A 14,709-nucleotide genomic window follows, 5' to 3' on the forward strand; every position below is an offset into this window, starting at 1 on the left:
GCAGGTATTTGTTAGGGGCAGGAAATGCACAGCATGAAGCTATGTGCAGTCCTAAATGGCTCAGGCCAGGTCAAACCTTTCAAGTTCAAGGTAACAGTGACTTGGCCTGGCCTTCTGCTTCCCCAAATCTTACCAACTCACTCTTCCAGGATTCACTGGAAGACGATTTTACTACGCCTTCCTAGATCCTTGGGATCAGAGTGGATCTATCTGGGATCGCCCCCCAATTCAAAGGTTCATTAGGAAAACCGATAGGACTTAGCATTTAGTCCCATTTAATACAGCAAAAGGACGCAAATTAAAATAAGCACAAGGTATGTGGGGTGAAATCTGGAGGAAACAAAGCACAAGCTTCTAAGAGGCCTTTCCCGGGGGAGTCACACTAAATATCCTTAATTCCTCCAGCAATGAGTTGTGACAACACATGTGAAATGTTGTCCACCAAGGAAGCCCATCAGAGATGCAGTGCCCAGGATCGGTACTGGGGGCTGGTCCAACAGGCACCCTCTGCCTAGCGTGTACCAAAATCCCAGAGTCCCAGAAGGAAAAGAGATGTTCGAGTTAAGTCATAACGTCTGCAAAAACGGTCTGGGCACAGTGAACCACTCTGTTCTGGGAATGGCAGGAGCCTCTCTGACACGTAAGTTCCTCAACATCAGCCAAGGGCCAAAACAGGACTCTTGAAGGATAGCAGTCTCATGTTTGCCACGTGAACTCTCTGCACAACGGCCAGTGTGCGAAACGGTGTCCTTGAATGGTATCTGATCTAAAAAAGCGGAGTATAAAACTTAAAATTAAGCATACTTCTTAGCAGCTCCGACCTTCAACACTGCAATTTTCACTTGTTGGTAAGCACTGACCAAATCAGAATGTGGGTTTTTTTTTTTTTAATATAAATGTACTTTTCAATATGAGCAAATACCTCTTTGTTAATTTTGTTGGTTTCTGCCACCCGGTCGGCCAGTACGGTGTGCTGAACTGGAGGTCCTGGTATCGGCTGCATGGCGATCAGCTGTATCTTACTGGGAACCCGCCGGCTGGCCTCTGAGGACCGGGAGAGCCTGTCCACGTGCTCAAAGATGGAGGCTGACGAGTGCTGCTCGTTCCCTGAACTGGGCGGCGGCGGCCCTGGAGCAGAAGGAAAAGCAAAAGCATAAATAAAGCCATCCCAAAGAAACAGCAAATAATCAATCGTGACGCTGCATGGTGTCAAAACTTGCCATGTTTCGTCTAACGGCATCTCAAAGTCTTCAGGAAGGCAAGAGAGAGGACAGGAGCTGCTTAGTCAGTCACTAAGCAACTTGCACAACTTTTAGAGGAACATTGAAAGTAGCTCTGAACTTCCGCTATCAGTTGGAATGATAAAAATTTAGCCACCAGGGCAATTATACTGATAGAAAAACAAGAGAATAGGGAACAGTGGACATGCAGGTATGTGCTGGTTAACAATGAACACCTCTGGAAAATTACAGAAAAGTTATGAAAGAAATTGAAGAAGACACACAAAAAATTGGAAAAACATTCCATGCTCCTGGACTGGAAGAACAAATATTGTCAAAATGTTGGTATTACCCAAAGCAATGTACATATTCAGTGCAATCCCTATCAAAATAACACCAGCATTCTTCACAGAGCTAGAACAAACAATCCTAAAATTTGTATGGAACCGGAAAAGACCCTGAAAAGCCAAAACAATCCCGCAAAAGAAAACCAAAGCTGGAGGAATCATAATCCTGGACTTCAAAATATATTACAAAGTTATAACCATCAAGACAGTATGGTACTGGCACAAGAAAAGACGCTCAGCCCAGTGGAACAGAATAGAGAACCCAGAAATGGACACACAAACATATGGCCAACTAATCTTTGACAAAGCAATAAAGAATATCCAATGGGATAAAGACAATCTCTTTAGCAAGTGGTGCTGGGAAAACTGGACAGTGACAACCAGAAGAATGAACCTGCACCACTTTCTTACACCATACACAAAAATAAAACTCAAAATGGATGAAAGACCTAAACATAAGAAAAGAAGCCATCGAAATCCTAGAGAAGAAAGCAGGTAAAAATCTCTTTGACCTTTGCGGCAGCAACTTCTTACTCAACACTCCCTCCCTCAGAGGCAAGGGAAACAAAAGCAAAAATGAACTACTGGGACCTCATCAAAATACAAAGCTTCTGCACAGTGAAGGAAACAATCAGCAAAACTAAAAGGCAACCGACAGAATGGGAGAAGATATTTGCAAATGACACATCAGGTAAAGAGTTAGTTTCCAAAATCTATAAAGAACTTATCAAACTCAATACTCAAAACACAAACAATCCAGTGAAGAAATGGGCAAAAGACATGAATAGACACTTCTCCAAAGATGACATCCAGATGGCCAACCGACACATGAAAAAATGCTCAACATCACTCATCATCAGGGAAATACAAGTCAGAACCACAATGAGATACCACCTCACACCTGTCAGAATGGCTAACATTAACAACTCAGTCAACAACAGACGTTGGCAAGGATGCGGAGAAAGAGGATCTCTTTTGCATTGTTGGTGGGAATGCAAGCTGGTGCAGCCACTCTAGAAAACAGTATGGAGGGTCTTCAAAATGTTAAAAATAGAACTACCCTACGACCCAGCAATTGCACTACTAGGTATTTATCCAAGGGATACAGGTATGCTGTTTCAAAGGGGCACAGGTATCCCAATGTTTATCGCAGCACTATCAACAACAGCCAAAGTATGGAAAGAGCCCAAATGTCCATCAACAGATGAATCCATAAAGAAGATATGGTATATATACACAATGGAGTATTACTTGGCAACTAAAAAGAATGAAATCCTGTGGCGCCTGGGTGGCTCAATTGGTTAAGCCATCTGACTCTTGGTTTTGGCTCAGGTCACGATCTCACGGTTTGTGAGTTCAAGCCCCACAATGGGCTCTGTGCTGACAGGGCAGAGCCTGCTTGGGATTCTCTCTTTCCCTCTCTGCACCCCCCGACTCACTCTGTCTCTCTCGCAAAAATAAATCAATAAACAAAAGAAAAAAATGAAATTTTGCCATTTGTAACTATGTGGATGAACTAGAGGGTATTATGATAAACAAATTAGTCAGAGAAAGACAAATATCATATGACTTCACTCATATGAGGAATTTAAGACACAAAACAAATGAACAAAAGGGAAGCAAAACTAATATAAGAACAGGGAGGAGGACAAAACATAAGAGATTCTTTTTTTTTTTTTTTTTTTTTTTTTATAATTTTTTTTTCAACGTTTATTTATTTTTGGGACAGAGAGAGACAGAGCATGAACGGGGGAGGGGCAGAGAGAGAGGGAGACACAGAATCGGAAACAGGCTCCAGGCTCTGAGCCATCAGCCCAGAGCCTGACGCGGGGCTCGAACTCCCGGACCGCGAGATCGTGACCTGGCTGAAGTCGGACACTTAACCAACTGCGCCACCCAGGCGCCCCAAAACATAAGAGATTCTTAAATATAGAGAACTGAAGGTTGCTGGAGGGGTTGTGGGTGGAGGGATGGGCTAAATGGGTAAGGGGCATTAAGGAAGATACTTGTTGGGATGAGCACTGGCTTTTATACATACAGGATGAATCACTGGAATCTATTCCTGAAATCATTATTACGGTATATGCTAACTAACTTGGATGTAAATTTAAAAAAATAAAAATAAAGGGGCGCCTGGGTGGCTCAGTCAGTTAAGTGTCCGACTTTGGCTCAGGTCATGATCTCATGGTTTGTGAGTTCGAGCCCCGCATTGGGCTCTGTGCTGACAGCTCAGAGCCTGGAGCCTGTTTCAGATTCTGTGTCTCGCTCTCTCTCTGCCCCTCCCCTGCTCACGCTGTCTCTATCTCAAAAATAAATAAAACATTAAAAAAAAAATTTTTTAATAAAAATAAAAAAGAATTCTCACGGCAAAGAAAAAATAAAAATAACGAACACATCTAGTCTTTCAGTTCTGACACACAAAGAAAACTAAGCTGAAGAGCCACAAAAAGAAAAAGCTGCTGCTGAGAGGGAATTTTTCCCACTTAAAAAAACAGGAGTGGTACCCTTAAAAAAGGGGGACACTGCATGGCATGCATATCTTACTACATTGAACTTAAAAAATTTTTTTTAACGTTTATTCATTTTTTTTTGATAGAGCATGAGTGGGGGAGGGGCAGAGAGAGAGGGAGACACAGAATCTGAAACAGGCTCCAGGCTCTGAACTGACAGCACAGGGCCTGACGTGGGGCTCGAACTCAGGGACCGTGAGATCATGACCTGAGCTGAAGTTGGGACACTCAACAGACTGAGCCACCCAGGCGCCCCAACATTGAACTTTCCAGAAAAGTAACCAGACTTCAAAAGAGAGGGGTGCCCCGGTGGCTCAGTCGGTTAAGTGTCCAACTTAAGCTTGGTCATGGTCTCATGGTTCATGAGTTCGAGCCCCGTGTCCGGCTCTGTGCTGACAGCTCAGAGCCTGGAGCCTGGTTCGGATTGTGTGTCTTCCTCTCTCTCTGCCCCTCCCTCACTCACACTGTCTCTGTCTCTCAAAAATGAATAAGCGTTAAAAAAAATTAAAAAGAAAACAGAGACCGGACCTTAGTAGAATGGGTGATTTTCTCCAATTTCTTGCATTTTCTCTAGTGGGGATTTTCTCTAACGCATATGACTTTGGTAGTAGATATAATCCCAATAAACTTTACTTTTCAAAAGGCAAAGAGAAAGAGAGAGATGCAGAAGGGATGAAGAGATGGGAAGAGCTTGATAGAGGTACTTAGATACACTCCCTCTGCTAAGCCACAGTTGTCCCCTGAACACTCTGGACAGTGCTTTACAATACACGACCAAGAGGTCACAAGAAGGAGCGAGAGTGTGTGGAACCTGTTTTAATGCACGCACATCAGTGGTGTGTATGTCTTTGTATTTCCTCTCAATTTGAATTATATCCCACACGATTAGAAATGATTTATAGAACTGTGAATGAATGACGCCTCTCTAGCAAGGGAGCATCGTTATCTGGATTCAGGCTATTCTCGGGCTTTCCTTCCCTGCCCTGGGCCCAGAGGGAGCCTATTTGTGCAACACAAGCACAGCCGGCACCACCATTCATCCTGTGGCAGCTACTCAAATTGCAGGCACAAAGCCTAAAAGGGGGTAATTAGCTTCGCCAGACAGGCTAGCCTTGCTAACCCAAACTTTGACAGTAACAGCAAATGTCACAAAGGGGAACCCTTTAAGCTGCTGACACTTAAAGATGAGACGCTTTCCTCCAGAAGGGTTAACAGACCGGGGCACACAGATGACAAAGGAAGATCACCATTCCCCGACTTCCGCGCTGTCTTCCTGCCTGGGTACCTCCAAGCTGCAAGCCTATGCCTCGCTCCTGTCGGTGCCCTGTTCCAGTCCCCAGCTGTGGTCACGGTTTGGCACAATTCACCAACTGCAACCAGACAATATATGTATGTGTATGTATCTGTAACGGAGATATACTTTTTTAAGTTTACTTATTTGGGGGAGGGGTGGGGAGGATTAGAGAGAGAGAGAGAGGGAAAGTGAGAGAACCCCAAGGAGGCTCCAAACCATCAGTGTTGAGCTCGATGTGGGGCTCAGACTCATGAACTGTGACATCATGACCTGAACCGAAGTTGGATGTTTAACCAACTGGGCCACCCGGTGCCCCATAACTTGGTTATTTTTATGTTTGCTATATATTGTACAAATAAAAACTACATGGACAATAATGACCAATGGAAGGTACAACTGGATACACAGAGATTAATCTGCATGAATATACCTTAAGGTAAAAGGAGACTTTGGATTAAAACCCATTTATATTCAAATAGAAAACCAAAAAAACTGTAATGATAGAAATTAGAGTATAGGAAGATGTAGACAAAGCAGAATGACAGGGGAAAGAACTATATGAAGTACTGAAATGGTGAAGCTATAAAACATTTTTAAAGAATATTAATTTCATTATCTGCAGGTAAATACAAAGTACACAATCGCTAAGGCCCATGGCCCCCATTAGTATCCTGGGAGGCAGGGATCACATTTCTCTCTTCCTCTTCCTCCCATTCTAGCACCTCACCCGCCACAGGCACTAAGCACAAATATGCTGAATGCAGGACTAACCAACCAGTCATTTCAACTAAGTTTATAAAATTTTACCCCAGAAAGGCATCTGGGAATCTGCTTCAATGAAAAGAATTCTAATCTGTGAATTTAGTCATTCTATGAATGAGTGCTCCACAATTCCTTGACAAACTTTGATGTGATAGGCAGTCAAAACAGTTGCCCTGCAATCTCCCCCAAATTATTTATTTGCTTTGCAAACTCTGTAGCAACGCCAAAGGAGGTATCGGCTTAGCTCCAACTGAAACTTCTAGAAGTCCATTCTACAATTCAGAACTTGTGGAATTCTCATGAACGAAGTGCCAACTACTTAAAAATCACATCTTTGGGGCGCCTGGGTGGCTCAGTCGGTTGAGCGTCCGACTTCAGCTCAGGTCATGATCTCGCAGTCTGTAAGTTCGAGCCCCGCATCAGGCTCTGTGCTGACAGCTCAGAGCCTGGAGCCTGTTTCAGATTCTGTGTCTCCCTCTCTCTCCGCCCCTCCCGGACTCATGCTCTCTCTCTGTCTCAGAAATAAACATTAAAAAAAAATTTTTTTTTTAAATCACATCCTTGCACGCACATGTTTCGCAGTCCCTTACCTACTCAGTGGATTCCCGATGACAGAGGAGGAAGGACACAACATTAGGCAAGAACACCACAATGGTGGCACAGTACCAGGCTGAATGCCATTGCCTTCACACGAGGAAGGTGCATCGTCTCCCTAGCTCATCTCTCTCTTCACAGCTCTGCTAAAGGGAACCCGTGGTAACAATGCGACTTACTCTAAAACCACAATAACTGTGAACACAATGACATCTAAGTAACCTCCTAAGGGTCCATAGACGGTCATATATATGCATCATGGTCTACCCACCTTCCAAAAATAGTCAGCTGGGCAGGGGATAAAGCACAACCTCTAATAGACCAAAATCAATGATGCTCTTTTCTCAGCCACCATTGCAGTGTGGGTCAGATGACTTGTGACATCCATCGCAAGTCTTGCCAACGAGTCAGAAAGGACCCAGAGGCCAGGGCACCTGCTGTGTTGAGACAGAACACTGGTCCCAGGGCAACATGGAGGAGGGACCCAAGTGGTTCTCAGGCAACTATGACTTGTCACAAAAGAAGGACTTTTACATGAATCACAAAATAATTCAAAAGCTGTGATTAAAAACTCACAATCCTTGGGAATGCTAACTGGTGCAGCCACTCTGGAAAACAGTATGGAGGGTCCTCAAAAAAATTAAAAATGGAACTACCCTACAACCCAGCAATTGCACTAATAGTTATTTATCCAAGGGACACAGGTATGCCGCTTCCAAGGGGCACACGCACCCCCATGTTTACAGCAGCACTATCAACAATAGCCAAAGTATGGAAAGAGCCCAAATGTCCATCGATGGATGAATGGTGGTATATATATATATATATATATATATACAATGGAGTATTACTCGGCAATCAAAAAGAATGAAATCTTGCCATTTGCCACAACGTGGATGGAACTAGAGTGTATTATGCTAAGCGAAATTAGTCAGAGGAAGACAGATATCACATGACTTCACTCATATGAGGAATTTAAGATACAAAACAGACGAACATAAGGGAAGGGAAGCGAAAAGAATATAAAAACAGGGAGGGGGACAAAACATGAGAGACTCTTAAATACAGAGAACAAACTGACAGTTGCTGGAGAGGCTGTGGGGGGGGGGGAGTGGGGTAAATGGGTAAGGGGCATTAAGGAATCTACTCCTGAAATCACTGTTGCACTACATGCTAACTTGGATGTAAATTTAAAAATAAATAAATTTTTTTCTAAAACTCCCAATCTTTTCTGTAGGGTATTTAAGTTCTATGCAAGCAAAAAAATACCTTCATGGTAGCTTTAAAGAAGTAAACAAGATCTTTCAAGCGAAGTGATATTTGTAGTGAGAAAATCATCTTTCTAAAATATGAAAATAATGTACAGATTGTGGCGTCTCTTCAAATCATAATGGTGACATCTTAGCTTCCAGAACTCACAACATCTAGTGTACCTGCCTCCTTCCGCGGACAACTCAGTCCCACACCTGACATGCTTACTAGTTGGATTTTGAATATGTGTTGATAGTGATATTTGATTTTTGTTAGCCACACAGAAGATACTGGTTTTAATACTGTCAGTAAGGAGTTAAATGCAGGAACTAAAAGCAAGATTTTCTCAGATAAGCAATGAACAGAAACTGAGAAACTCCAGAACTGATTCTTTTTTTTTCTTTTTCACTCTCAAATATTTCCTTCCCAGAATCAAAATTAGATTTTAGTTCTGTCTGTCTGAAACAGGGCACCTGTTACCACGGTGCTTAAATAACTTTTACAATTCTGTGAAACTGGATCCAAAGAAAAAACTCTTCCCTTATTCTAAGGGAGTTTTCTTTAACATCAAAAAAGAGCTGGAAGGAATCTCAAAAATGAGCTAGTTTAGTCCTACAGAAGCCCCAAAGGCTACGGGACTTGCAAGGTCACCAGCATGGCAATGACAGATCAGGCCCTCTAGCTTCCATCTAGAATCTGTTCATTTATAGAATATGGTTCACTCGGTACTGCATTTTGAAACAAAGAAATTTATGACGGCAAATGCTGAAGTATAAAAATTACTATTAAAAACAGTATCCTGGGGCATCCCAATCGTCTTTGCATTACTGAAACGGCCCTGAAATATAAATAAAACTCCAGCAAATACAACAGCTGTACTAGCACATTTACTTAACAGAATCTCTTAAACTAAAGCCAAGCTACCTTGCCATCACACCAAAAAATGCTCCTAAGTCTAGTTAGACCTGTGGGCTTAGTTTTGTCACGGAGCAAGAGCTCCACGTTCATGTCTTTGGGACGTACATGAAGTTTGTTTCATACCTGGCCTAAAAAACCACAGACTACAGATTCAAATATGCTATGCCACCCGATTTCACCGAATGACCTATAGGAAGAATGATCTAGGAACAGAACCAAATATAATACATTTGGACCCATGATACATAAACGACTTTCTGGCAGTGGCAGCTGGGAAATACTGGAATTGGATCCTAAGAAGGTCACTAAATCCTGGAGGTAGTGTGTGCAAGCCTGGTTGTACCTTGATTTCCTCCTTGTTCTTGGGGGAGGCAAACTATTAGGACTCTCCACTAGAATGGAACATGGCTATGAACTTCCAAACGTACTTGAGTGAATCCCTAACCTCTAGCACAGTCCCCCGCCTCAATCCAGACACCAGAACCACATCAGACAGTGACGGTCGATGCTGAGAAACTCACCATATGGATAACAAATATTCCACTGCAGATTTTTTTGTTAAATGTTTAGCATGTGAAATACCATAAAACCTTATCCTACTGGAATCTCCATTACTACAGTTAACGTGGAGAATGGGAAGAATCACTGACCGCTCTGTGGGGCTCTGTGGGGCTGGCCATCGTTTGCTGTTCCTGGCGTCTTGTCTCCTGCATCCCTCTCACTGGACTCCTCACTTACGGTAGAGTCAGCATCTGATGGAGAAACTCTACAGACACAAAACAAACACAAGCATTAGGAAAAAGAAAGAAAGGGAGGGGAGGGGAGGGGAGGGGAAGGTCACATTAACTTAGGTGTGGAAGGCAGCCTTCGAGGCAAAACAGACAGAAATGAGACCGTCCAAAAAATCATCTACAAGGAACACACACTCATAGCACATAGTCCCCTCATGAAGACAGTATAACAGGGCTTATATGGTTCAGCAGGCTGTGTTTCAGCAAATACCAGGAAACTAAGTGCCACACTGGAGGATGGTCCCTTGGCTACCAGGGCCCTGGCCTGGCAGTCTGGGTCCAGCAGAGACTGTATCAGAAGATCTGGGGTTAAGGCCCGGTTCCAGGTCAACTGAGACTACAGAATTCCTAGGAACCCAGGGTGGTCCTGAAGACACCCCAAAGAACCCCACAGCTTCGGCAGAAGCCAACACTTATAACACAAAAGCAACAATCACTCCTGAGATTTGATTCTACATATAAAGAGCAAGAATGTCAGAGAACCCAGGCTGCACCAGGCTAATGAAAATCCTTAACCAGTTAGTAGCCCTTCTCTGTGTGTCCCTAAGGGATGCTAAAATACTACCTTAACCGCAGACCACTGAAATGTTGTGACTAATGTTTAGAATGGGACTGCCAGGGGAGGGGGGAGAAAAAACTTGGCAAAATTACACTAACGTTTTTGATGATCTTTAATGATTTGATTTATTCTTAGCCTGCAAGATAATTAAGCAAGTAACATCTCTCTACATAATTCGCTTTCTTTTGTAAAGATCACGTTGTAACATCCATTAAATTCTTAAAACTAGGCCAGAACCCCGGGGTAGGTTTTCTGATAAGTCAGAAATTGTGACATCGTTTCAAGTGTTGGTATGATCACACATTTTTCTCCCCCTCTTAGCAGGAGATCAAGATTTGGAGTTCAAAGCTTCAAGGAGGGCTGATAATTTGAAGCTTCCATACCGTGGCGTGACCAGGCTGAGTTCTACAGTCAACTGCATAAAACCTGATCCTGATCTTTGACCAAGCTCCAACCCTTCTCACAGGATCAGAGGGTGAAAAGGGGGACTTCCAGGCGGCGTGTTAACAGGCAGTCCTCCGTGCGCTTTGCTTTGATAGGAAGAATGGAAATACACTGGGAATGGGGAGCTGGGCAGGGGGGAGGTGGTGCGGAGCCCATGGAAACACGCTAACGAGAGAGACAACAGAGACGGCTGGCGAAAAGACAGGCGAAGAAAGGAGGATGCGATGAAAGTCACCTGCAGACAAAGCTACCAAGTCATAGCCAGCCTCTGGCATAATGTCAAGGGCAAAACCAATATGGACTGAGTGTGTATTATGTGTCAGGCATGTTTTATCTATGACTTCTGATATCATGTCCTGAGGGCCTAGAATGACCCACCCCAGAATACACACACTTGAGCTAGTCAATGCCTCACCAAGTCTCAGGGGGACCACCAAACCACGAGAGGCAGCGATTTATAACGCTAAATACTTGAGAAAAGCGCCCGGCCTCCTATGGCAGTCCACCAGAGTGGATCAAGAGCCCTTGGGTTCGTTAACTTTGGGCAAGCTGGCGCCAGTCTCCTGGGGTTCCAGACCCAGGGAATACTCACCATCAGCTCTTTTGACACTGGAAACTGACAAACTGAAAACGGAAACATGCTCTGAGATAGAGAACAATACAGAAAGCCCAATAAGAACCTTCCTCGGTGACGGACGTTCTTGGAAGGGATCTTTGCCTTGGGGCTGGGCACATCTCCGTTTTCAGAGGGTGTGGTGTGATCCTTGACAGGTCCCGGCAGTGGTGCTGGCTCATGAATAATCAGTATGTCGTCTTTATTGTGCTGACCCAGATGCTGCTTCGCAAAATCAAAGCCCTTCACGCTAGGGATCTGCAACTAAAACACACAGACACACCCAAGCGAGAGAGTCAATCTGAAGTCCGGGGACTGGAAAAGGGGATTGTGAGGGCCGGCAAGATTGTGAGTGCCAACTTCCGACCCGAGATCGTGCTTGCCACCCCGCCAATCTAACTGAACAAGCATCTCTAAAACATCCACAGCGTGCACAGGGCTGTTTATACCTAGAGTTGGCAGAAAAGGCAGATACTTGCGAAAGATGAAAGAAGATTATGGGACCAAATATCTAGACCATGATACAAAAGACACTGCAAGACAATACCTGGCCACCATCACAGTAGCATGATCATGTGCTATGCAGTGGATTAGATGGAGACAGTGGCACGATATACTGGGCGAGATATATATATATATATATCTATATATAGTGGGCGAGATATTCTTTATCGAGAAATGGAGACTGAGGCCGGGATTCGCAGGACAGGAAGAACTTGGAAATAAATGCAAAAGGGCAGCTACACAGAGAATGTCCTAAGACTGTGTCAGGGGTCAGAGAACACCTGAAAGCTGGTAAGAGAGCACATCAGCTGCCCTAGAAGGGTCAGAATGTGGGGAGAGAGAGAAGGCTGCCCAACACCAAGTGCCAGTTTCTAGAGCAGAAAACCACTAAGCGTTTCTAAAGAGGCAGATTTCCAAAATCCAAGCAGACAGGACACAAAGAGACCAATTGGGAAGTAATGAACAATTCTAAAGACGAGGCAGAAGGATCTGGAAGCCAAATATAGACGCAAGAGGCAAAGGAGGGAGAGCAGCCAGTGATAACTTGAATGACTTATAGGCAGGCATCCTGAACAGTGGAAGGCACATTCGTCACGAAAGAATGCTAACCTGAGGAGATAAAAAGACAAGTTTCGCTTCAGACACACTTCAGATTGAGATAGCAGGAAACGCTCCAAAGGAGGAGAGCTTGGTGTCACTGGACATGGAGGATGACAGCTTGGGGGAGATTTCAGGCTGGAGATAGGACTTGGAGAGCATCTGTACAGAAGATGACGTGAAGGGGTCCTGAGATATTTTTAAAGATGGAAACAGAGTCTGTGGACAAAATGTTGGGTAACATCTAATAGTTTGGGGCTCAGAGGAAGAGGCGAGGGAAATAAATAGGTGACTTTCAAAGAAATAAAAGAATTTGTGAAGTCTAATGTAATAGAAGGCAAGGGGATAGAGAAGTTCTAGAAAGGAGTGGCCGAAAGAAGTAATGCGGGCACAAAGAGAAAGGAGAAAGAGGTCTTTGAAAAAGCCCAGCTCTCACATCGGTGGATGCAGAAGTCCTACCTTAGGTACGTGGTGGCAACACCAAACCCACAGCCAACGCCCTGTGGACATGCCATGACGGAGTCCACGCCTCAGCTCCCAGGGCTGCGCTAACACGGGAAAAGCGCTCAAAAGTATATAGAAATGTGGGCAATAAAGGTGAGTCAGCAATAAAGGTGAGGCACCCTTTGCAGTGACACTAAAAGTGTCGGGGGCCGGGGGGAGGCATTATGTGTCATTAATTGGAACTTGAAGAGTATAGGAAACTAAACTGCGTTTCAATAATTGCCCCACGGGTCTCCTTGGCAGGAAAGCCACATGCACACCAAAGCCCTTGGCGAGGCTGTATTCCACACTTTATAGAGAGTCCACCGGTCAAAGACAAAGGCCAAAACAACCGAAGGAGTTATTTTAGACAATGGGCTATGCGTAGAAGCAAAAGGTTTTGTCATATTTGTGCTAACTTCATGCCAAACGAGTGACAACACCAAAGGCTTAGATCTGTGATCTCGAAGGTCTTTTTAGCACTAAAAGTCTACAATCTGAATAGAAAGGAAGTAGTCGGTAATAATGACTTATTCCAGCAGAGGGGGACAAAACTTACTATAAATGTAGTTTACAAAGCTGTTACTTGGAAACAAGAGGTAAAGACCCGCGAGGCTCTGTTTTCTAAATTAATGATCCCGTGTGACCAAAGCAGACTACTCCACCACAGACAGGGGCCGTTCGTGAGTGTGCCTGTGGTCTGGGCATCACGCTGGTTCCCCTTTCCTACCTCCTGTCGTAAGAGTCCTTCCCTTGCTTTTTACCCCTGCCGCGCCTCCTGTTAGTTCCATAAACAAACTGCCTCTAAATGGAAGAATCACGGATATAATCAATAGTCACTGAGTCAACCCTGTCAACACCATTTAGTAAATCTTGGTAAAATCTTCTTTAGTGCACTTCCCAGTAAGAAAGTAAATGCCTCTAATGACCAGGAAACAATCACTTTTGCAAGGTAGACGGTCAGCTTTAGAAAAACTGAAGGAGGAGCCACAGACTGCCTCCTCCAAGTAAAGGTCCTCCAAAGTAAATAAAGGAAAAAATACAAACAGCACTGCCTCTGTGGTCCAGTCTGTGTACCTCAAGTCTAGGGATTAATACTGGTCATCTACCCTGACAAACTCTGAGTTCGTGCAAGAAACAAACACGTGTATATGTCGAAATGCTTCATAAATGTCTAAGTACCATCCAGGTGCAATTGACAACATCGCTGTTGCTATTGGCTGATGAAATGTCAAGCAGTTAACAGAAATTGCTAAGTGTTCTCAGGCGTCAGATAAAAGCTATAAAGTTAGATACAAAATTTTCTAATTCAGCACCAAGATATGACAGGGTAGACCCTCCATAAATATTTGATAACTAAATGAATTTTAAAAAGTCATTTGGAGCTCCAAACTCACTGGATCTTGTGGGGAACCAAAGAAAGGCCCTGCCGGCTCACTGTTGATTCCCACCAACATCTTCGAATATATCCATTAGATCTTGCACTACTTACAGGCAGGGTGAGTCACCACCTTCAACAATAGAAATTTGGCAACTAACCTGTGCTTCTGCACAAAACAAAAGCTACCTTAGAACACACGAAAGGAAGAAATTAGAGGAAAACTTGCCCACTTATGCAATTAGCACCTTTTGTTTTATCCCTACTTTCCAGAATGCGTTTTTCTAGTTTTTCCATTTCTTAAAAACAAACAAACAAACAAAAAAATCTAGAGTTAAGTCTGGCTGTATTGTGTCTCCGGCTTCCCCATGCAGAATAAGCTTCAATCAGTATTTTATAAAAGAAGAGCCACAATTAATTAGGGCCTTCAATATTTCTCTAAGG

At 43.8% G+C, this 14,709-nt stretch overlaps 1 protein-coding gene across 1 annotated transcript in view; it reads right to left on the bottom strand.

Moving 5' to 3' along the window:
- Window positions 1–14,709, bottom strand: part of KIAA1549 (KIAA1549 ortholog) — a 150,772-nt gene that overhangs the window by 44,485 nt on the left and 91,578 nt on the right. The window contains exons 12-14 of the mRNA XM_045052641.1: window positions 11,371–11,567; window positions 9,547–9,662; window positions 923–1,128 (exon numbers count right to left, since the gene is read on the bottom strand). Coding sequence (XP_044908576.1) covers window positions 923–1,128; window positions 9,547–9,662; window positions 11,371–11,567 — 519 coding nt within the window. The remainder of the gene's footprint in view (window positions 1–922; window positions 1,129–9,546; window positions 9,663–11,370; window positions 11,568–14,709) is intronic.

The sequence above is a fragment of the Felis catus genome, chromosome A2 (genome assembly GCF_018350175.1).
Source record: "Felis catus isolate Fca126 chromosome A2, F.catus_Fca126_mat1.0, whole genome shotgun sequence".
In the NCBI taxonomy this organism is placed as follows: domain Eukaryota; kingdom Metazoa; phylum Chordata; class Mammalia; order Carnivora; family Felidae; genus Felis; species Felis catus.